The sequence below is a fragment of the Schistocerca piceifrons genome, chromosome 6 (genome assembly GCF_021461385.2).
Source record: "Schistocerca piceifrons isolate TAMUIC-IGC-003096 chromosome 6, iqSchPice1.1, whole genome shotgun sequence".
In the NCBI taxonomy this organism is placed as follows: Eukaryota; Metazoa; Arthropoda; class Insecta; order Orthoptera; family Acrididae; genus Schistocerca; species Schistocerca piceifrons.
In genome coordinates this window covers 307,180,083-307,204,343 of record NC_060143.1, presented here as the reverse complement: position 1 = coordinate 307,204,343, position 24,261 = coordinate 307,180,083, and the positions used below count along the sequence as shown (strand labels likewise).

The 24,261-nt window shown below is 39.4% G+C and overlaps 1 protein-coding gene across 1 annotated transcript in view; it reads right to left on the bottom strand.

The window, feature by feature from the left end:
* The window catches only part of LOC124802434 (leucine-rich PPR motif-containing protein, mitochondrial), a 207,000-nt gene that overhangs the window by 50,630 nt on the left and 132,109 nt on the right, over positions 1–24,261 (bottom strand). Inside the window, exons 13-16 of the mRNA XM_047263212.1 lie at positions 9,969–10,182; positions 9,589–9,820; positions 5,004–5,163; positions 2,160–2,442 (exon numbers count right to left, since the gene is read on the bottom strand). Of these exons, the coding sequence (XP_047119168.1) occupies positions 2,160–2,442; positions 5,004–5,163; positions 9,589–9,820; positions 9,969–10,182 (889 nt within the window). The remainder of the gene's footprint in view (positions 1–2,159; positions 2,443–5,003; positions 5,164–9,588; positions 9,821–9,968; positions 10,183–24,261) is intronic.

Here is a 24,261-nt window from a genome sequence, read left to right as displayed (position 1 = left end):
GTGGGCTAAAGTTCTTTGTCAGCGTATCACATCTTACACGTCAAACCTACAAAAATTTAACTGAAATCTAAAAGAATGAAAAATCCCGGAATTCTAAAAAATTCCCAGATTTTTCCTGGATGAAAAAATTCCCGGGTTTTTCCTGGATCTCCCGGGCCGTATACACCCTGTGTGTGCACAATGGTCTCATTGTCTACCTTCAATGATAATTAGCTAAGGAACAGAACAACACACTGTGCTTTCAGCACAACCTACCTGGCAACATCCTTACAAGCTTTTCAGACTGTTTCTGACCACACTGTATGCGGCCCACCAGCCTATGTCTTTCCTAAAGGAAAGCAGACTGTTACACAGTAGATGTGAGATTTTTTCTTTTCTTTTCCTGCTAAGGATCACATGAAATAACTTATGTCTTCTTTTTCTCTCCTTTCTTTCTTTCCAATAGTTTCCATTCTCTTCCTATGTTTTTTTCTTTTTTTCTTCTGCCCCTATTGTGCCTTTCATCTTCTTTGTTTTCATCTGGCAAACCCTTAAAACCTTTTATTTTTATTTTGAACTTTTCTCTTTCTCCTATTTCTTCCTCCATTATTTCCATTTACCTCAGGACTGTTTTAACTTCTCCGATAAAAGTCGCCAATGATTTTGTGTTTCTGTCAAAGTTAAAAATTACAATTATTATTATTATTTTCATCTAGCCTTTGTAGGCTTCCACAGAATACAACCCTCTCTTCCTCAATGTTTCTAATACTTGTTCTGTTTTTTGGTAAACTCCTTTATTACTTCTTAATTTCCATTTCCCACTGTCATATTTTTGTCCCAAGCTGTGGGAAAACCAAGATGATTACTTGCGGAAAATTGTCCGCAATTTATAGGCACTTTTAAAGAATTTTTACCATGAGATGGCTAATCCATCAGCAAGGGTGACGAATTAGGTTAGATTTTGCCAATATTGTTCAGACAAATGTGCTACATGAGCTCAAATGATTTCAGAGTTCCAAGTTATTTTAAATGACCTGCCTCATTTGTCTACAGGTCTTCACCAATGGAGCTAATAAATAGAAAATTTATCAGAGAAGTGCTGTTAAAATTATTTAAAAGGACAAAAGATACTATCCAACATAGGAATGATGTACATTAATGTGTGGAAAAGGAATTGAAGAAAAGTTCTCAAATTAGAGTAAATGAACACTTCTGTAAAACTGCAACACCAAATTACAAGATGGGCAACATGATGTTGATTAAAGCTTTTCACCCAAATTCTAATTTAAAGAAGGAAGCTACCAAATTTTTTCACAAATATGTAGGTCCATATACGGAGGTTTGTATTCAACATCCAAAGGCAGGGTTTCTTGTAGTCCTTCAAACAGTGGACAAGAAATTACACAAGTTGGTACAATAAAAAGATTTATAACTTAAAAAAATGATTTCAAGGGAGTTCATATTCTGTATGAACCATGCAGTGTGATGCCAGCAAGAACCCCAAGTTGTCCATTATAATTTTTCCAAGTTTGATTGGCATACAATGGTCTCTTCCTTGCTTATTATCCTACCTTCTTTAAATTTCGTTTCTTCCATTAGCTTATCAGTAAAAGTCAGGTACTAAGATATTAGTTACACTTTTAGTAACTGCCACAGCGTCTACAAAAATCCGTCAACAGAAATGGTGATTATGTCGAAAAATAGCTAAATGTTGAAGCTGTAAACTGATGTAAACCATTGTAGAAATAAACAGGTCTATGTACTTGTAAAAAATAGGAGACCTTACTTTTGGGATTACCCTCGTACTAAAACCGTGATCATGTTGTATACATAGCTGCTGCACCCTGCACCCAATAGACCTCATGGACAGTAAACACAGATTTTGAGGCCAGTCTGATTTAGGAGCAAAGTTTTCTTGCTCTGGTAGGAAATGAGTAAATGACCAAAAAGGTAAAAGACACACTATTTTGTACCCCTTGCTACAGATGACACAAAAATAAAAATGTTGGGTTCAGAAAATTTTAAAAACCAAAACTGAATATACACAACCTTCCATACTCAAATAATTGAGAATGATAATATATGCAAATCTCAAATCAGTCAATGCAAAATTCTGCTGAAAATTTTACTTTGATTTGTGAGTATTACTAAAGAAAGATAAAAGGTTTTCCTATACTAACCTTCTTTTTATTTCTAGGGCTTTGTCTAAATCATCATTATTTAGGGCTTTTCGAAATTCCTTTAGCAAGATTTGCTCAGTTGCTGGGACCTTATCTACATATTGCACTTCACGTGTCTTTGTTTTTGTTTCCTGAGAAATCTGTGGAATTACAAAAGGGGCAGTTCTTCCTTTCTGTTCTAGGAATGTACCCAGTGTGAACAGGAATTTATCAGTTGGCTGCACATCCTCTTCTTGCATCCTTGTCCAAAGTCCAAGAGCTTTGTCCACATCTTCATTATTACCTGTAACAATGATTTTTAAATCATTCAGCTAGTAGATTGCAGCCTGAAGATTTGTCATTTTACTATGATGATAAACTCAAAGACATGAGAAGAAAAGTTAAAGAATATAGCCTTTTGGAAAGATAAGGAATCCCCTATGCTAAAGATGGATATCCAGCATTACAATCTGAGCAAAGTAGTCAGAAAAAAGACACCAATAAACACAATTATTCATCAGCAGATAAATGATCAATGGAATTACATAAATGCTACAGAATGCCTATATTCGAAAGTGTCATCCAGCTCTACTTGACTGTTAGCTGCTGTTTCATCTTTAAAATAAGTAATAAGTATACTGCTGATTTAATTTCTTATGTCTGATGAAACTCTACAAACAGTTACAGAATTCAACTATTACTCAACAGATTAAAACTGTATTACTATGTGAGTGTCAACTAGAGTCCAGTCTTTCATCTCATTCCTGCATGTAGTTTTAGTCTACTAGGAAGGTTTTTATGCACATGTGTGCATATACTCTGATGACAAAGGAAGTTTTAAAGCAAAGCTGCAATGTTCAACACTTAAATTGTCTACACATTGTTGAATGATTATTTATCATTAGAGAAAGAAATTATCATCAATTATTTGTAGAAAAATAAAAACATCTAATTTAAATATCTGCAGCTCCTCTGGAGATATCACTAAAGAGTAAAGAACCAGATCAGATGATTTTAAACTAAGAGCTCATGCATTATTTGTCATTTGAATTTTATTTTGTGAAATACATTAGTTTGTGAAAAAACTGTTCTCAGGAGTTGTGTTTTCTTTTATAATTGTAATCCAAAATGTATAAGCAGCAGTTACCTATCAGGACAAAGAGACAAATATACATTTGTTTAAAGAAAGGAAAGGAGATTAGAGTTTTAAGTTCATTGACAACAAGTTTACAAGTGGATCACAAAATTTGACTGAACAATGATGGACCAGGAAACCATCCATGGACTTTTCAAATGATGGATCCTGACACTCACTCAAGGTGAGTAAGAAAAACCGAAGACCACATGGGAAGACAAGGATCTCAATTCTGTTTCTCCCAAACATTAGTCCATGGAATTAACCAGGGGCAACATGTTTCTGATTGGAAAAGAAGGTTCGAAGATGTAAGGAGCTATCATGACAGCACAAATCGGAAGAACAAAATAGGCAGAAAGGAGTCTGCAGGGATGATAGGATTGCAGCCAAGACTTACTTTCAAGAATAGTAGCAACGAACAGTAGACATTCAAAACAATCAAAACATAGCTTTGCTCAAAATAAATCACAGAACGCAAAGTAAAGTGATATATGAAAAGAAGACAGAAGGAAAAGACAAATGTGGAAATGGGTAAAATAATGATAATGTGCAAAACAGAAGTCAAATGACTGCATTAATGAAACACACATTTACTAGTGGATGACCAATGCTAGAACACAGGTAACCTATCAAATGACATGAGAGTTTTGCCAATGATATATAAATGATATACCACCAACAAGCAGTAACCTGTTGGCAAGTGATCTGCAGAAGTGCTTGTTACAAATTTTGCCATCATTTTGAAGTAGTCTTCTGTCCACCTGTTCTATTTAAAACACACAGTCCATATCATACCTTATAATTTAGAATGTTTTTTACTCTCCCCTGCTCCTTTCACACTCCCTCTTTCCATTCTTTCTAATATTTTAGAGCCTCGTTTCACAACCTAGGATTCCTTTATACAGTTTAATTATTATCTCTGATCCAAAAATTACTTACATATGAGTTCAAAATTTTCAAACCAAATAAGTACTTTTTATCTTTTTTCTGTGTGTCTCTTTGGGAGTGAACAATGAGGTGATGTAGATGATGAATACTTAAGAAGAATACTACTGTTACAGAGAAGAGCAATAAGATTTACACATGGGATCAGCCACAGAGATTCATGATACCAGGAAAAGATTTAAGTATTTCCAAAAAAGAACATTAAAACTGGCAGACAGAAGCCCACACATAAATGGCTTGATGTGGTTTCACAAACTACCAAATTCTCTAAGAGCATACATGGGGAAATGCTTTTAACAACAAATTAAAGTATTTTCTACAGGAAAGTGTTGATATTCATTCAATGAATTTGAAAACACTGATTGTAACATGAGACTGTAGCATATCAGCTGTAATGTAAAAAATGTACAAAATAGATATAAGGTGCAACACTTACAGTATATAATATATTTTGTAGGTGTAATTAGTGTTGTGCTATTATTTCTCATGTTTGCAAAAGCCATCATGTTGATGGTTCTATGCAAAGAAAATGTTAATAAATAAAGAAAAGTGGTTCTTCCCCATCCCTTGGCAGCACTTTCAACATTACCCTTTCTTTGTCCATTCCTTATTCATCACTCTCTGGACGAAAGGCCTAATTATAAGGTACAAAATCTTAAAAATCAAATGTTGTATTTCTCATTTGTGGGTAAGTTAAGCTCAGAATTGGTGAAAGTTGACTAATCTGAGTGTAAAAATACTGATCATTGTCATTCAAATAAGTTACCAGTCATCAATATACTTACAATATGAAAGTAATAATTGATAAAAGATTGCTGACCGATCAATGTATGAAAGGTCTCTAGTAGCTTCTATCAATCCTTCAAGTGTACTAACTTGACCATCTTGTCTGTAGCGCTCACATGCATTGGACAGTCTCTCAGTTCGATAGCGTAGGCCTGGGGTCTGCAAAAAATTAGTTTAAAAATGAATTACAATGTCTACCATTCTGTCAGTGTTTCATTACCTCTATACATATTCTACATGTAAAGTCTTCTGTTGTATTGTGCCAGCCTTGCAGCTTGACTGGGGGTGAAAAGTTGAGCCAGGTGGAGTGGGGGTGGGGGAAGAGAGAAAGGAGGTGTGAATTTGGAGAGAGGGTTGGAGGAGAAGGGCTGACAGCTGAGAGCAAGAGGCAGTAGGTGCATGGGATAAGAATGTGGCACTAGCATTGGAGAACTTATTCTTGCAGTAGGCAGGGGGAGCCATATGTAATGCATGATGACGTGAAGGTGTGGACTGAGAGTAGAGACATAACATAGCAAGAGGAAACTGCGGGGAAGAGGTTGTCAGTGCAAGATGGCTGAAGTTAGGGCCCTGGAGCACAGACAGGAGTGCCTGTGAGACAGGGCCAGCTGAGATTGAGACTGGGGGGCTTATGGCGCACGTTCAATGACAACTCTCACCTATGTAATTCAGAGAACCTAATGTTGGGGGAATGGATCCACATGGCAGGTTGTGAAGCAGCTGTTGAAACTGAGTAACATGTGCTTAACAATGTGTTCTGCAAATGGGTGGTCAACTCTGATTTTGGCCATAATCTGGGGGTAACCATTTGTTAAGGCGAACAGCTGGTTCATGCACAATGCTGTCCAGAAATTATGGCTGAGCTGATATGACATGACTGCTTTCACAGGTGGCCCTGTGTCTGATATGGTAAGATAACCCTGTAATGAGAGTGGAATAAGATGTGTGTGTACAATTTTTTTCAAGCAGCAATCGGAGGATGTTTGATGTCATTTACAACCTGACTATTGCACATGTGCAGACGATGAAGGACTTCCAACTGCAAGTGATTTTTGCACTGCTTGAACAAATATCCTGTTATTTCATTGTTTGGTCATCTGTAGAGCTAGATGTCAATGCATAATTTCTTTTAATGCCATGTTGGATTCCATCATTCTGAAGCTGAAGTGCTGTATTTGGTAGTTAACGTATTATAACTTGCATGCTAAGAAAATGCCATGCTTAGATGCACTGACATATAAAAGATATACTGAATTCGTTGTGTTTTTGGCACCGCAGGACATAGAAGAAGACAGGAAATATGACATTGGTGTACAAATGTGCAACAGTTAATCTATCTTTGTATAAAGGTGGCATAATTCAGTACTGTAAAGTAGTAAGGCACAGATACTATGCTTGTACATATAGCATAGTCATGAAAACCAACAGAAAGCACATCAAATAAGAACACAGTGACTTCACACCAAAACAGTGTCGAAAAATGCATTTTCCCTGCACTGTTACTTATCTTTTGCTTCTCCCAATTATTTTCCAAAAAGGTATGCATATCTTCATGCACACAATGGATGGATATGATGGATGTCATGAAAGATTACTAATGACTTGGCATGAGAAACACACACACACACACACACACACACACACACACACACACAAGTAGCAAATAGAAATGGTGACACAGTTAGAGATGGCGTACATTAAGAACATAAAATCCTCCTCCTCCTCCTCCTCCTCCACCACCACCACCACCAACAACAACAACAACAACAACCAAGCAAACAAACATTCATTCATGAGGAATTTGCATGAATGATTACTTATCCCAGTTATTGTTGCATTTGCTAATGTCATTTCTTTGATATAACATGTAAAAAATAAAGATTCATTTGGAAAAAAAGCAATTAGCCTTTAGAATTATAACTAAAAAGGAAAAGACCATGTATTTTGTTTTTGTTGGCAAGTTTTACACTTGAATTTCTTGTTGAAAATGACTATTTTTATAAATACAAAGATTTCTGCTGCATGAACATGGAGATTTATTTTATGCATTTTACTTTACGTTGGGCATTCACTGTACTATTGTTACTTCCACCAGACTTAGATGTTCTCAGTATGTAGACATGCCAAGATGTGAAGATTGGAATATGTTGGCTTTGGAGTGGTCATTGCTTTCATGGCTCTTTTCTAAATGAGATCATTGTCTCAACTAAATGAAGAGAGTAAGGAGAAGCCTGTAATATACTTTGTTCTTTGTTGCAACTGAATAATGTGGGTTTGCCATTCTAGTATAATCTAGATCCAAGAGTCTAAAACTATCTCGTTATCAACACTAGGTACACATCAGAAACATTAGTTTAGATATTAAATATCAGAGTAGTAGTTCTGCAGAGTATCAAGTTGAAATCAATCTGCTGCCTTATATCAGTACTCCTACAGGAAACCAAGGTTGTAGAGCAGTAACATCACAGAAATAACACTCTTAGAATGTGATTTAAAGTTTTTTTCATTCTTTTATTAGTGTCTAATGATGAAAACAAGTGACAGGTAAGGGGATAATGGTATAAAAGGTGCTCACAAAATATATCTCACATATAATATATGAAAATTGTATTATGATGATAAAACCTATAGGTTGTCAATCAATAATATACCAAAGATTGAAATTTCTAATTTAAGATGTATATGTCCCTAACTTTAGAAATAATGTGAGGCCTAGAGAAGGTAGTCCACGTGAGTACAAATGTGTCTTGTAAACAAAATGATTTATTCAACACAACTGACCAATTTAAACCACTCAGTAAACATGTACTAACATTCATACTGAGAAAGTTCAACAAGAACTGTGGAATATCGTAGCATAAACTGACAGCCTCAGCAGGAAGTAATACTCCATTTTGGTTGATCAATGAGCCCAAGGATGGAAAAAAAATCAGCTTTGTAAAAGCAATTTTTTAGCACACTGAGAAAAATAACTTCAACATTCTGAAATATGACTAATGGTTTTTTTGGCTAATAATGTGCAAATAAAATAAAATAAGGGAATTAAAATAAGTCAAAATAACAAATAATTTTACTTCTGTCTAATGTAACTACATAAACATATTTAAATTCTGTTGACAGTTTCCAAATACAAAAGTCTGATTTGTTTTCATTGGATAGGAGAGCTGTCTCACTGTATACACTCAGCTTTGCACATGAATGCCTCTGCTGTTTTGTGAGATTGGCAGAATTTCCAATGCCATAGTCTGGCTGCTGCTTTAAGTTGAAAACCACCAGAGACCACAACTTGAACAGCTGCTTAGAAATTGCAGAAAGCACTGTTCAAATGCAGCTTTTGTTTTGTGCACACACGTGACAGTTTAAAATTGTTGCTCGGACAAATCTTGTTGTAGTCCACAGCTTGGAGAAAGGATTCATCCAGAAGCTACTAAGTTTTCAGTCAGAGGACACAGAAAACAGTGCAGTCATCATAATGTGGAAATGGAGCGATTTATCTGACACCAAAAACATCGACATCACTGATTTTTGAGCCAAGGCTGGAAGCATTTCCAAAATGGTTACGATTATAAACTGTTCATGTGCTGCTGTGGTTAAAACAGGCCATGCGTGGCAAAATGGTACCATCCAAAACCGGCACCAAGGCAACAGTGCTGCACCACAGGTCGCAGGTGACTGGGGTGAATGACGGCTGCAGACATGTATAAGGACAAATAGATGTGCAACTGTTGAGCAACTCACTGTCCAGATGAACCAAGGGGCTACCAACAGTGTCTCCTCAATGACCATTCACTGCACATTGCTACATATAGGCCACAGCACCAGGCGCCTGGTTCAAGCACCCATGCTGACTGCTATTCATTGGCGAAGCAGGCAAAAATTTGCACACCAGCACTGCAACTGGACTGGTGACAGGTGGCCTTTTCAGATGAATCACATTTTATGCTCCATCAGTGGCCAATGGCGTGTAAAGCATGAAACTTCTGAAAGTAAACACACTACAACAGTTGTCAGAAGGGTCGAGGCCAGAGGAGGGGGCATTACTGTCTAGGGAATGTTTCTGAAGCATTCTTTCGATGATCTTGTCCTTCTGAAAGACACAATAGATCGATACAAGTCTGTATCCATCCCTGGGGACCATGCCTACCCCTACATGCAGTTTGTTTTATTTTGGCACAATGGCATCTACCAGCAGGACAATGCAATGACACAGCATGACACAGCTCGCAGTTACAAGTGTGGTTCAAAGTGCACTAGTGTTAAGTTCACCGTACTCCCTGGACTTAAACATAATCAAGAATCTGTTGGACCACTTCAATGGCATGACTGCGGCAAAAGGTTATTATTCAGTCTTTTGACAGGTGGTCACAGTAATGTGTCTGGACCACATAATCACTATTATGCAACTGTGAAATGCCTTAAAGAGAAACATTCTTCTGTAAAAAGCCAATGTTCAAGGGAGATTTTTTTTAATTTATTAAAATCATCATCTTTTTCAAGAAATAGTTACAAAAAGTGAAAATTTACAAGCCTATCATTAGAATATAAATGCATTCTTTCAATTTCAGTACACAAAGAGATACTAACCTCAAGTATTTTTCGTGCAGCACGGACACGACCACACTCCACAAATGCAAACACCAGGTCATACAAACTATTAATTTCACCGTGAACTTTAGTGCTTAGATCAGTCAAGTGCTGAAGCATGTCCGGATTCTCAGATTGTATAAGACGGCGAGCCAGCTCATTTTTCCATGGAGTACATGAATGGTGTTCAACACACCATTCAAAAGCCTGCATTGCTTGTGGAACGTCTTCTCTAAATAAAAATTGTAATTAAAAAGTATAATTAATATGTTTTAGCATCATAGATGTATCCTTTTAACATTACAAATTCACCAACATAAATAATACAACAGAAACTATTAGAAATTTTATTCTAAGTAATTTGAATTTGGTCACTGTACCTTACTATGCAGGACTTTACAAGAGGTCCCAGCATGATATTGTTAAGTTCAATGAATTTGTTTTCTGCCAAAGTTTCTAGCAGTAGTTTCACATCATCTGTACGACCTTCTTCGGCAAGAGTATTAAGCATTCTCCATGCTGTTGCATTATACACAAATGTCTTCTCCGGTGCTTTACTTTCACGTGGTAATTCTTTAAGATATCTTAGGGCATCTGTAGCAGAGGCCAAGAGTCAAATAAGAGAGCAGAAATAAGACTTAAAAATAATAATTATTACACATATCTCTATAACATATATCAAAACTAAGGGGAAGTTTTCTATAATATTCAATGTGATAAATGACAGTTAAACATTTGTTAATTGTATGAGACACAGAAAATTTATGAGAATTATTCACAGATGCAAGAGAAAAACCACACAGCTAAAGCTGACATAGCATCTACTGAAATGATATCTAACTATTCCTTCCATGGTTATCCATATATTACACAGGGTAATACTTCATTTGCAAAACACTGGAAGAACCAGGTATGTATTAACCGGTCAATTATCTTTGCGTATCAAGGTTGAAGAGTAATGACTGAATAAATGATGGCATAGGTTTTTTTTATGTAAACACAGTAGTGTAATGCAGAGTTCTTTATGATTCTAAAAGATGCTAAGATGGCAACCCATCACAATCAGCGTACTGCAAGCAGAGGTACAGTCACTATGAAAACTATTTATTTTCTTTTGATTAGTGCTTAATGCAAAATCAACAATGACCTGATACCTAACAGAGCACTAATACAAACAGGACAAAATGGAAAAAGGATGGTGGTGAAAATTATGGATTTATTTCAATGCATGACACTGAGGTCTTTAGCACCCATACTGAACTGTTATGAGACAAGGGTATTAAGCATTCTCCATGCTGTTGCATTATATACAAATGTCTTTTCTGGTGGTTTTCTTTCACTTGGTAATTCTTTAAGATAGCTTAGGGCATCTGTATCAGTGGATAAGAGTCAAATAAGAGAGCAGAAAGGTAGTGAGAGACAGGAAAGATAAGGCATGGAAGATCTGTTTTTATACAAGGCTGGGAGGATAATTACGGTCAGTGAAGGCTTCAGTGAGACTCTTGGTATATTTTGAGAGGGACTGCTTGTCACTGCAGATACGATGACCACGGGAGGCTAGACTGTATGGAAGGGACTTCTTGGTATAGAATGGATGGCAGCTGTCGAAGTGAAGGTATTGCTGGTGCTAAGTAGGTTTGATATGGATGGAGGTACTGATGTAGCCATCTCTGAGGTGAGGTCAACATCTAGGAAGGTGGCTTGTTGGGTTGAGTAGGACCAGGTGAAGCAAATGGGGGAGAAGTTACTGAGGTTCTGGAGGAATTATGTGGATTGTGTGTCCTCACCTTCAATGCAGATAGCAAAGATGCCATCAATGAATCTGAACCAGGTGAGGGGTTTAGGATTCTAGGTTTTGGGGAAGGATTCCTCTAGATGGCCCATGAATAGGTTGGCGTAGGATGGTGTCATGCACGTGTCCATAGCTGTACCCCAGATTTGTTTGTAGGTAATGCCTTCAAAGAAGAAGTAATAGTGGGTGAGGATATAGTTGGTCATGGCGACTAGGAAGGAGGTTGTTGGTTTGGAATCTGTCAGGCATTGGTAAAGGTAGTGTTCAATAGCAGTAAGGCCATGAGCATAAGGGATGTTAGTGTAAAGTGACGAGTAGGGCACAGTGAGGTAAGGGGACAGGCACTATGGTGAGTCAGTGGAGGAAATGGTTGGTATCTTTTATATAGGGGGTTACGTTCCGTGTAATAGGTTGAAGGTGTTGCATCTATGAGAGCAGAGATTCCCTCAGTGGGGGCACATTAACCAGCCACAATAGAGCATCCTGGGTGGTTGGGTTTACAGGCTTTGGACGCACATAGAAGGTGGGGGTGTGGGGAGTGGTAGGGGTGAGCAGAGAGATGGACTCCATAGAGAGGTTCTGGGATGGGCCTAAGGATTTGAGGAGTGACTGGAGATCCTGCTGGATTTCTGGGATGGGGTCACTGTGGCAAGGTTTGTAGGTGGATGTGTCTGACAGCTGGCGAGTCCTTCTGCCAGATATTCCTTGTGTTTCAGAATAACCGTGGTGGAGCCTTTATCTGCAGGTAGGATTATTAGGTCGGGATCAGCTTTTAGATGGTGAACTGTGGTTCTTTCTGGGAATGTAGGGCAAGTTTGCATGTTGAGGGATTTGGGGAATTATGGTGAGGCAAGGTTCAAGGTCTCCATATAACCTCCCAGCTACACACAGCTGCCATACCCTCTTTCCACCTCGTCTCTGTGTGCTCCCCAACAGCACGTCACTGTCCGCCATACCTACCCTATTCTCCCTCCCCCTCCCCACCCCAGTCTCCTCCTTACTCCCACACAGTCGCCACTCCCATCATGCACTTAAGCTGCTGCTCGCAGTGTGGCCTCAGTTGCCTGAGACTGCAGTCGTGTGTGTGAGTTGCGTTTGTATGAGTGTGTGTGTAAGTATGTTTTTGTCGTCTAATTTTGATGAAGGCCTTGCTGATTGAAAGCTATATTTGTGGCAGTCTTTTTGTTGTGCCTATTTGCGACTCAGCATCTCCGCTATATGGTGAGTAGCAATTTTCATTTTCATAATACTGTCATATTTGAAATACGTAATCCATAAACTGGTGAGTCCTCTTAGCCAGAGTAAGAAGTCATGAGTCAGAGGACAATGACCTACACAGAGATGGGTTGGTGCCACTTCACACCGTGTCACAACTAGAAGCGAGATTGCCATCGCTAGGCTGTTGGTTTTACTGACACCTTATTTTCAGATACTTCTGCCCAGTCTGACTCCCAATGGCTTTTGATCTCCTGAGTCAACAATGAGCAAATAGTCTGCAGGCAGACAGCATATTTTATGCAGTGTGCCTCTGGCAAGTTTTCATGACTTCCCCATTTCCCTGGGTTTCGACACGTCCTGGTGTCCACCAGAATACTACTTCCTACTCAAGCTCTCCTGATAATCTCTCACATTACTGACAACTTAATGGAATGGTTTACAGAACTCAAGAACACATGCCATGATCTTCATTTGTTCTCTTTCATAACACAAAGGAATATTGCTCTAGTGAACTGAAAAGGTGTGAGATTCTCATTATAGTCTGCACTTGAACCCATGCAAGACCCCAAGTTTGACCCTGCTTATAGAGTAGCATGCTTCATCCCACCAGGAAACAGTTTCCCTGAAGTCTTGGGCACAGAAGTAAAACAAGTCTCATGAAACATGCTGTTGATGTGATCTGCTCATTCCTAGACACTGTCTGTACACTGATATGCAGCCATCTGATTATACAGTGCCCGGTTTGCCTTGGTCAGAATCCATCTTGGCAGCTATCTTCTAGGGACTGTGCTTTCAAAGACCAGTGTGTGAATGAAAGAGCTGTAAGGCATAATAAAGGTTGATGGCAGTGTCAAATATGTGCTCTGTCCCACTTTCATAAGACACAAATCTTCTGCTAACAAGGGGGCTATAAAAAACTCAACCACATGGGCAGGTGGTAAAATAATACTTTGTTTTACAAAATGGCTATGGCTGTCATGCGTGTTTTTAAATACTTTTTAGGCATTATCAAACAATTCTTGATAGCTTTACATTTTGTAGAACATTTTTTTGTATTTTGGTGATATTTGTTTTATGAGTATTAGGTCATGGTCCAAGGCATATTTCTCTGTTTAACATTTCATCTTCCAATGGAAGCCAAATTGTTTATGCATATACAAGCAACGCTCGGTTGTGACATCATCAGATCGCTGCCTAAGATCATGGAGTCGTGCCAACATGTGTTACGGAGCTTTATTTTGTACTACAGCCCACAACTTGTCTAATTTCAAACCTGGCTCTTTACTGTGGAAGTTATTTCTATGCTTTTTTTTTTTTTTTTAATTTCTACAGCCTAATGTACATTCTAACATAGTAATGATTTGATCTTGGTAAAACTCTGTTATCAGAGAAACAAATTTGATGGTTCCTTGGTCCAGTTCAAGTTTAGCTACTGCCAATTTACTCACATTGTGGCCATGAAAGTCTGCACTTTTATACGCTACTTTATGTTTACTTAATTCCAATTTATGCACACAAATCAAAATGTAGTACCAGAATGAAATTTTCACTCTGCAGTGGAGTCTGCGCTGATATGAAACATCGTGGCAGATTAAAACTATGTGCTGGACTGAGACTCGAACTCGAGACCTTTGCCTCTCACAGCCACATGCTCTACCGACTAAGCTACCCAAGCATGACTCACAAACCATCCTCACAGCTTTACTTAGGCCAGTAACTCTTGCCCATGAAAGGCAAAGGTCCTGAGTTGAAGTACCGGTCCAGCAGAAAGTTTTAGTCTGCCAGGAAGTTTCAAAATGTAACAGCTTCCACAGCCGTGTCTGGCTATATAAAGTGTTAGTAACAGTTAGTTCCAGTTATCCTCCAGCAGCAGCCTCATACTTTGACAGAGCCATGGTTATCATTTTTGTTATACTTACTTTAGTAGCCATGTATGGAAGTGAAACATGGACGATAAATAGTTTAGAAAGGAGAGAATAGAAGCTTTTGAAATGTGGTGCTACAGAAGAATGCTGAAGATTAGATGGGTAGATCTCGTAACTAATGAGGAGGTACTGAATAGAATTGGGGAGAAGAGGGATTTGTGGCACAACTTGACTAGAAGAAGGGATCGTTTGGTAGAACATGTTTTGAGGCATCAAAAGATCACCAAGTTAATATTGGAGGGCAGAGTGGATGACAAAAATCGTAGAGGGAGACCAAGAGATGAATACACTAAGCAGATTCAGAAGGATGTAGGTTGCAGTCGGTACTTGGAGATGAAGAAGCTTGCGTGGAATAGATTAGCATGGAAAGCTGCATCAAATCAGTCTATGGACTGAAGACCACAACAACAACATTTACTTTAGTTAATTTTTGAAAATATATCATAGTTGGATAGATAAAAAAATCTACTCACCAAGTGGTGGCAGGACAACACACATATAAAAGGCATTACAGAAGGACGAGGGGAAAGGAGAAGGACTGATGAGGTTTATAAAACGAGGTATAGTTTGGAGAAGTCACCGATCAAGTAGGGTCAGGGGAGACTTACCGCACAGGATGAGAAGGAAATCAGTTCTAGGAGAACACATATATAGAAGGTATTACAGTTTGCAAACTTTCAGAGACAGTGGCTCCTTCATTTGGCAGAGGGGTTGAAGGGGAAGAAGAAGGGTGAAGGAAAAGGACTGGTGAGTCTTTCCTTCTCATCCCGTCTGGTAAGTCTTCCCTGATCTGTGGTTCCAGACGACTTTTCAGAACTCTACTCCTTTTCCTAAACCTCACCAGTCCTTTTCCTTCACCCCTCTTCCTTACCCTTTAATCCTTCTGCAAGAAGAAGGAGTCACTGGCTCTGAAAGCTTGCAAACTGTAATACCTTTTGTGTGTGTTCTTCTACTACCACTTGATGAGTAGATATTTTATCTATCGAATTGAATTATATGATCTATGTGTGTTTTTATTTAATTTATTAATGTAATGTCATAATATGTCTACTGTTTCTTATTTTTATTGGACTAGTGACAATTACTAGCAAGTTGAAACTGGTATAGTCATTAACCACATTATGTGAGGAATAACTGAAATAAACTTTACACCACATTTAACAACACATACAATTCTCACTACACTTTTATCTACCCTAAAACGGTTCTCTGTGATTTAGTATCATCAAAAAAAGTAAACTCATTAATGATGGATGCCTGCAAATCAAATAATTTCTTCATTTTTTAAACTTCCTATAGCTGGAATTGTGCATATAACAAACATTTCTAAATTGTGGTGCTTTATTGCACCTTCAGTCCAGTTTCTTCCAGTTCAGGTTCTGATCTACATGTAGTCCTGAAAATTGAACATTTTAACTACTTTTATTTGAGTGTAGCAAAAACTTAAAGTAATATGTTCTGATGGTACCTACTTTACTGTAGCAAGAACTTACAGTTGTGTGTTCTGAAGTTACTTAAGAAATGTTGAACTATAAGTATTGAGGCTGTCAAAATTTAACAATATATTTGCCTTGAAACATGTTTGCATTTTCAAATATTCCATTAGCTGCCCTTCAGAATGGGAACTATTACTATTTTTATCTATATACTCCATTCTTGTGACACCTTCAAAGAGGGCAAACTTTGCATCCTGTGACACTGCAAGTGGGGTATCTTTAAAGTATATGGTTCGGAATATTTGATTTCTTACAATTTAGAAGGAAGACTAGGGTTTATGGTTCCACGAAGAACAAGACCATTAGAGACCTTAGTATCTACACAAGCACGACAACAACACTAAATTACACTGTCAATGCAGATACTTCACAGACCGATGATGGCTCAAAAATAACTGAGGAACAAAACCCTGTGAGAGGAAAGAAAACTCATCATGCAAGTCAACCTATGGGAAGCATATCTGAAACCGTATACAGATGGGCATGGAAATAAACTCAGTACTTGGCTGGTGTGGGCATCAGATGACCGAGACCTCACAAGAACACTCAGGACGAAGCAAAAGGGAGGCCCTGCAGTGGCTGAACTCAACATAAGCATTGGCCCACTCAGCTTACTGCTGTCTGCAGGTAAACACTTCTGTCAGAGGGTCTGCCCATATGTGCATCACACGTGCCTTCCATGGCCAGTTTCTGCACTATTCTACTGTACTACCTTGGGCCAGCTCACCATGTCCACTAGTGGGGATACTAAAGAGATGTAGCATAAGCTCAGATTGAGGAAAGAAATCGGCCATGCCCTTTCAAATTAACCATCTCAGCTTCTAATTTAGAAAGCCTATAAGCCGAAAACCATGAACTTATCGTATTTCACCTTACTTTAACATTTGTGAGAGGATATCACAGTTCACAAATCAAAAGCCATAGTTATGTTATAAAACATTACCAATTTATTAATTGTAACATGCTGTCTGTCAAGAATGCAGCTATATTAATTGATGGTCCTTGTAGAGTGATCATATAATGTAGAATTTCACAAGAGATATGAACTTCACTTTCCTGGCTGATACGTCATGGTTAATATGTGAAACTTTCTCCTAACATTTTGTCTCTGTAGCTGCTTCATCATTGAGAGCATCTCCAGTGGTCCGAGATGAAACACTAATGGAAAGTTTTACTTGTGAACCACTGCCTTTGGGCCCAGAATTTTAAGTCAAACTGTCAATGATTTTGTAATGTATATGGATAGATAAAAAATCTACTCACCAAGCAGTGGCAGTGAAACGCACACACAGAAGGATTTAACTTTTACAAGCTTTCGGAGCTAGTGGCTCCTCCTTCTGGCAAAAGAGTTGAAGGGTCTCCCCTGACCTGGGATTCTGGGTGACTTTTCCGAACTATACCCCTTTCCCTAAACCTCTCCCGTCCTTTTCCTTCACCCCTCTTCCTTCCCCTTCACAACTCTTCTGCCAGAAAAAGGAGTCACTGGCTCCGAAAGCTTGTACAAGTGAAATCATTCTGTGTGTGTGTGTTCCTATGCTGCCACTTGGTGAGTAGATTTTTCATCTATCGACTTACATTATATTATCAATAATTGATTATTTCCAATGTTATATCAATGGTATTGGTAATACAGGTCGATAGCAACTTATTTGTAGAAAAATATCACTGCAAACAGATTCATTACACAAGTATCTAAATTTATTGCAAAGCTCAGGGGAGCTACAGTTTATTATTTTATTACCAACTATCTGTACTTGGTCATGCTTTCTGTGGCCTGGTCTGCTTAAACTGACAAAGAAAGGATAAAAGAATAGAGAAAGTACGTGCTTCTAATATGTATGGGAACTGGATATACTCCCTAATCTCCTTCTCTCACCTGACTCTCCCCCTCTCCCTTTCTTTGTTTACCTCTATCCGCCCACCCTCTGTCCATCTTCTCCCCCCCCCCCCCCCCCCCCGTTACAGTCCACCACCTCTTCCCCCTTTTCTCCACCCATATCCTCCTAACCCCCCCCCCCCTCTTCATCTTCTCCAGCCCTCTCTGTCTACCCATTCCTTCTTTCCCCCATTTTCTATCTTCATTTCCATTCACCCCTCTATCCATCCCCTCTTCCCCTGCCCCCACTTCTCTGATCTGGAGCCTTGTTTATTGTTACTGCAAATTCAGATACTGTAGTAGTATTTTAATCATAAACCAATAAGGTTGCTAATTGCATATGTATAAAGTATGTTGTCTATATGTATCTAAATGTTTATTACAGCAATGTGGAGAGAGAGAAGAAAAGAGCCTCTGGTAAAAGGTGTAAGGTTTAAAGGGTGTCATGGAGTTTTTACCTTGAAATGACTTTGAACCCTGTTTTCAAGGTCAAGTTCATTTTTGCAAATGGTAACCCCCTATTTTTTATTCTATATTCGTATTCTATGGGGGGCGGGGGTGGAGATGCATTGTTTGTAGGGAACAGTTTTTTCGAAAAACCAATGGTTTGTCGTCAGGGGGCATGTCATTGTAAACTTTCACATGTTACAAGCATCTCTAGAACAATGAAAATCTTGTATGGTTTCTGAATTCTGTCCACTGGTGCAATTTTTCTGCACTTGAAATGGGCTTGAAATTCTTCAGTAGGATTAACCTGAAAGCAAATACTGTTGGCATTGGCGGAACCCAATGTGCACCACGTGGATGTTGCCCAGTGGACTTCGCCCATCATTAGCACTGGAAAGGGCTGATTAACATGGTTCGCACTGGAAATTTAAGATCTCAGATACTCGATCAACTGCCCATTTTGCCTAATGCACATTCGCACACACTGTCGGATACTAGTCTCAACATAATTCAATGTCTGATGCCACAACCCTTTCCCTCACAAGTTCTGGCATCATTGGGGGAGTGGAGTACGCCTTCTGCTTCACAGCTCTCCATAAGAAGTAGTCCAATGGTGTTAAGTCGGCGCTCTTGGCACGAATTCATGAACTGCATTACCAATACCAATCCAGGGTTGACACAAGTTTCCCCAAGTGAAATTCCCTGATTTCCAGACAAGTTTTAACATTTTTCCCTGACAAATATAGAGATCTCAGGGGTGAGTAAAGACATCAGTTGACAAAAAGAATATAAAGGACTTCTGTATTCTCAACTTCTGAGCAAAAATCTTAAAAAGTAATGTCAACATCTTTTGTAATGAACTGTTTTAGACGGAGAAAGCAAGCCACCAAATGGTATATGTGTTTCATTAAGACCACTGATGTTATTTTATTTCAATAAAACAAAAGACATTTGGCGACAAATGTATGAATTTCCTTGGAGTCGCATGACAGATTTAAAATTTCAGAAAAACCTCATAAAAAAGCAGGCCTCTTGAAAGAAGTGTATCAGGCGGTGAAGAATTGTATAAACCAACACTATAGGTGACAGCCAATAAAATGTCGGTTCTGCTATGTTCGTTATTGTCAGTTAGTACTCACTGCGTTATGTCTATTATTTTAGAGGTATTGTGTGTGCACCTGCTTAGCTGAGCCGTAATGTCCCAATGTGGTGTCACCTGTACTAAGACTTGCGACCTGGCAGCCAAAGTTCCCCGGAAGGGGCCTCTTGGCCATCAAATGCCACATGATCATTTCATTTTACAAGTATTGTGTGACTTTTCTTTCGAGAAATATATGAGTATATAGCGTACAAACTGCCAGCAACTGTCACAATTTATTTCTTCTTATCGTCCATACTTTTCTAATATATGAACTACATCCAAAGTGCCAAAATGCACTACAATAAATAAAATGTCTATAAAACGCCACACACTACTACAATGTACCAGCAGTGAAGAAGTCGCAATTCCTGGAACCCATCGCCCATGACCTCTGGCCTGCCATCGAGCCTGCAGTCCTGGGTCCATGGATAAACCATGAAAATCCACCACATTACGCTACACACAAACAGGCGTGGCCTGTGGGCCGGTTGGTCAGGCTAGATCTGATGAGCAGGGCCTGTACATTAGTGGGAAACGATGGGCTTCAGTGGCAGGCCCAATCTGTTAGAGATATCTGTGGAAATGGCCTACGGTTTCGCCCTGTCGTGGGCCTCCACTTGTGTGGCCGGCTATTCACAAGTCACAGACACCAAGTTGATGAAATGAGACTGTGGTGATCAATCCATCCAACAGATAATTTGCTCGATTACTCTGAGAACCAATACTAATGAGAACATATAACAACTCACCATGAAGATGCACAGTGAGCCACAGACAGGCACATAGGGCAATCACACTCTCACAACTAAATATTTGACCACAACCTTTGTCAGAAAATGAGAGCACACTCACTTTCACATAATCACTCAGACACAACTCATGTACACATGACCACCGTCTCCGGCCGCTGTGTCAACAATCACAGAGAATCAGATCCAAACAAACCACTCCTCACACCTCCCTGCTTCTCGTTGGCAGCTGCTAGGCTAGTGGCTAGAGGTGGTGGCAGCACTAACTGCAAGCTGAGGGGAAGGGTATGAAGGGTAGAAGCAGAGAATGAGCGAGTAGGGAAACAGCGCACGTACTCAGCTGCACACAGCCAGCGACAATGCATGACATCTCAGTAAACAAACCATTTCATCTACTGAGACAAATTTCCCTGACATGTTTGAAATTCCCTGATATTACCTGACTTCCAGAACTTGTGGCAACCCTTCAATCTATCGATCGCGTATGTTGCATTAAGGTACCTTCTGACAGGTAAGGCCTGACGAGCATGTTGAAACCACATACGTGCTCGTATGTCTAGGGGGATATTTTCTAGTAAAGGAAGCACTCGATTCTGGAGAATATGAAGAGAGCGCAAGCTGTTCAATGTTTCACCATAAAAAACAGGACCTATCACATAATCTCCAACTATGCCCACCCAGACACTGCTTGACCACCGTCTCTGTGTTCGGCGAACTCGTTGTCACAGAGGATTTGCTTCTGCCTAGTAGTTTGTGTTATGAGAATTGACTCCTCCCACGTTCTCGAAGTTTGCCTCATCTGTGTGGAGAAAAAGGGATCATGACATATTTGCACATCGGCTCATCGACAAAATGCCAGGATTCTCTCAGGATCCCCAGGCTCAATTGCTTGGGTGATATGTAAGCGATATGGATGGAATTTAAAGTATCTTAAAACATGAGATACCATCGCTCGTGGCATGCCTTGCATTCCCTGAATCTGATGAGTCGAATGGTGTGAATCTGTAGCAACAATAGCATGAACTCCCAGCACAATCGTCTCTCTCATACCCGTCTTTTATCTCTCCCTTTTCAAGTTTCCTCTTTCAGCTCATCTTACCAGAGACCTAATTGTAACCTTCGTGGGATGATGGGCATTGGGGTACGTACCCTTTAGCATACAATCTTTGCGCACCTGCACAATTATCGCAACACTCGCCAACAATTTTTATCGTTCTCCCTATTTCTCACGGCATGTAATCAGTCATTTCGGATAAATTGGAGTTGAAAAATAAATTGTACTGGTCACTTTTATTATTATTGGTTTTCTTGGGTTTCTCCCTCACAAAACATCTGGCAAGCATGTTGCAGGACAACTGACTTATTACAGTGTACGCAACCCGTTTGTTTACACATGGCCTCAGTTGTTACATCACAACGTGAAGCCAAAATATTAAGTATTCAAGTGTGCTCTTTCAGAAAATTTCTAAGGTGTCTAAAGGCTGTGTGTCTTTCAAGAGGTCACCTTTACATACCTCAATATTGATGCAAATAATAAAATAATGAATTACCCAATGGTAATCCGCCCTTTAAAATATGGAGAGAAGGCAGAAACGAAAGACGGGCCCAAGATAGTTGATTGTGAGACAAGGTGACTCAGGTACATTTTTCTCTTATGGGCTCTAAATATTCATGTTGAGAATAATTTTCCTCATATGGATTTGGAAAAATTTCATTTCACAGGAACTCATTAAAGTCTCGTGAGACAAGATTGTTCCGAGTAACATGAGGTGAAATTCATCAAAGTTTGATGAGGTAGAATCTTTCTAAATCCCTTAACACACATTTTTGCTAAGTGCATAAGAGAAAAATTTATGAGAGTCATGCCAGTCCAGAATCACTCTAAGTGAGAACAGCCCAGAAATCTTCAGAGTAAAATTTCTCTGAATCCCCAGTCTTGATTTCAAATTCTCTGACAATGAAGTTTATTAGTTAGCTTCAAAGCTCCACCCTTCTCTTCTCTGATTGTGCTGGCACAAGCACAATGCTGGTCTCCGATTCAGTAGCCTCCAAGTGGTGCACATTGGGTTCCACTAATGCCGACAGTATTTGCTTTCAGGTTAATCCCTACTGAAGAATTTCAAAGCCATTTCAAGATCACAAAAATTTCACCAATTGACAGAGTTCAGACCATACAAGATTTTCATTGAAAATTTTTCCCGATGTTGCTTCGTTCTCGAGATATTGGTAACCTCGGAAAGTTACAAAGTGCCCCCTGGCAACAAAACACTGGTTTTTCAATAACAATGTTTCCTACAAAACACAAGGTTTCATACAAAACGAAGTTCAAATGGTTCTAAGCACTATGGGACTTAACATCTGAGGTTATCAGCCCCCTTACAAAATGAAGTATTTTTAACAAGTAGAATACAAATATGGAATAAAAAAAAGGTGTTACCATTTGCAAAAATGAACTTGACCTTGGTTTGACCTTGAAAATACGGTTCAACGTCATTTCGAGGTAACCATTCCATGACCTCTTTCAAACTTTTCAATGTTTACTGGAGATTTTTTTTTTTTTGCACAATTGTGCCACTAGAGATATATCAGCCAGTATAGATTAAAGTGTGACACCCTGTATATTATATATACATATTTATATATTAAAAAGGAAAGCTGCTGCTCACCATTTAGTGGAGATGCTGAGCCGTAGATAGGCACAACAAAAAGACTGTCACAAATAATGCTTTTGGCCGTTAAAGCCTTCGTCAAAAATAGACCCACATATACCAACACAATTCACACACACGACTGCATATGTGTGTGTGTGTGTGTGTGTGTGTGTGTGTGTGTGAAAGGGGGGGGGGGGGGATGCTTTGCTCTGAGCACTATGGGACTTAACATCCATGGTCATCAGTCCCCTAGAACTTAGAACTACTTAAACCTAACTAACCTAAGGACAGCACACAACACCCAGCCGTCACGAGGCAGAGAAAATCCCTGACCCCGCCGGGAATCGAGGGGGGGGGGGAGGGGGGGGGGGGGGGGTTGTATGGTGAGTAGCAACTTCACTTTAAAATATTGAGGGAAGCATTCCACGTGGGAAAAATATATATAAAAACAAAGATGATGTAACTTACCAAACGAAAGCGCTGGCATGTTGACAGACATACAAACAAACACAAACATACACACAAAATTCAAGCTTTCGCAACCTGAGCTCCATCCTTCATGAAATCCTCCCCACTACACCAAGAGTGTCTTTCCGCCGTCCATTTAACCTTCGTAACCTCTTGGTTCATCCCTATGAAATCCCCAAAACCACCTTCCCTACCCTCTGGCTCCTACCATTGGCTAAACATGCCTTGGTGCACGGCCAGCACATCTTGGCACAGTGTTACACCGTCCGGGTTATCTGGATACTTCCCACCAACACCAACATATCCGAACTCCGGAGATGGGAACTTGCTCTTCAATATATCCTCTCTTCCCGTTACCCACCAGGCCTCAATCTTCGCTAATTTCAAGTTGCCGCCACTCATACCTCCCTCACCTGTCATTCAACAACATCTCTGCCTCTGCACTTCCGCCTCGACTGACATCTCTGCCCAAACTCTTTGTCTTTAAATATGTCTGCTTGTGTCTGTATATGTGTGCATGGATATGTATGTGTGTGTGTGTGTGTGTGTGTGTGTGTGTGTGTGTGTGTGTGTGTGTGTGCGCGCGAGTGTATACCCGTCCTTTTTTCCCCCTAAGGTAAGTCTTTCCGCTCCCGGGATTGGAATGACTCCTTACCCTCTCCCTTAAAACCCACATCCTTTCGTTTTTCCCTCTCCTTCCCTCTTTCCTGATGAGGCAACAGTTTGTTGCGAAAGCTTGTATTTTGTGTGTGTGCTTGTGTTTGTTTGTGTGTCTATCGACCTGCCAGCGCTTTCATTCGGTAAGTCACATCATCTTTGTTTTTAGATATATTTTTCCCACGTGGAATGTTTCCCTCTATTATATTGATATCATTAATTTGAACCCAACAATTACGTTTGTTATTGTCAC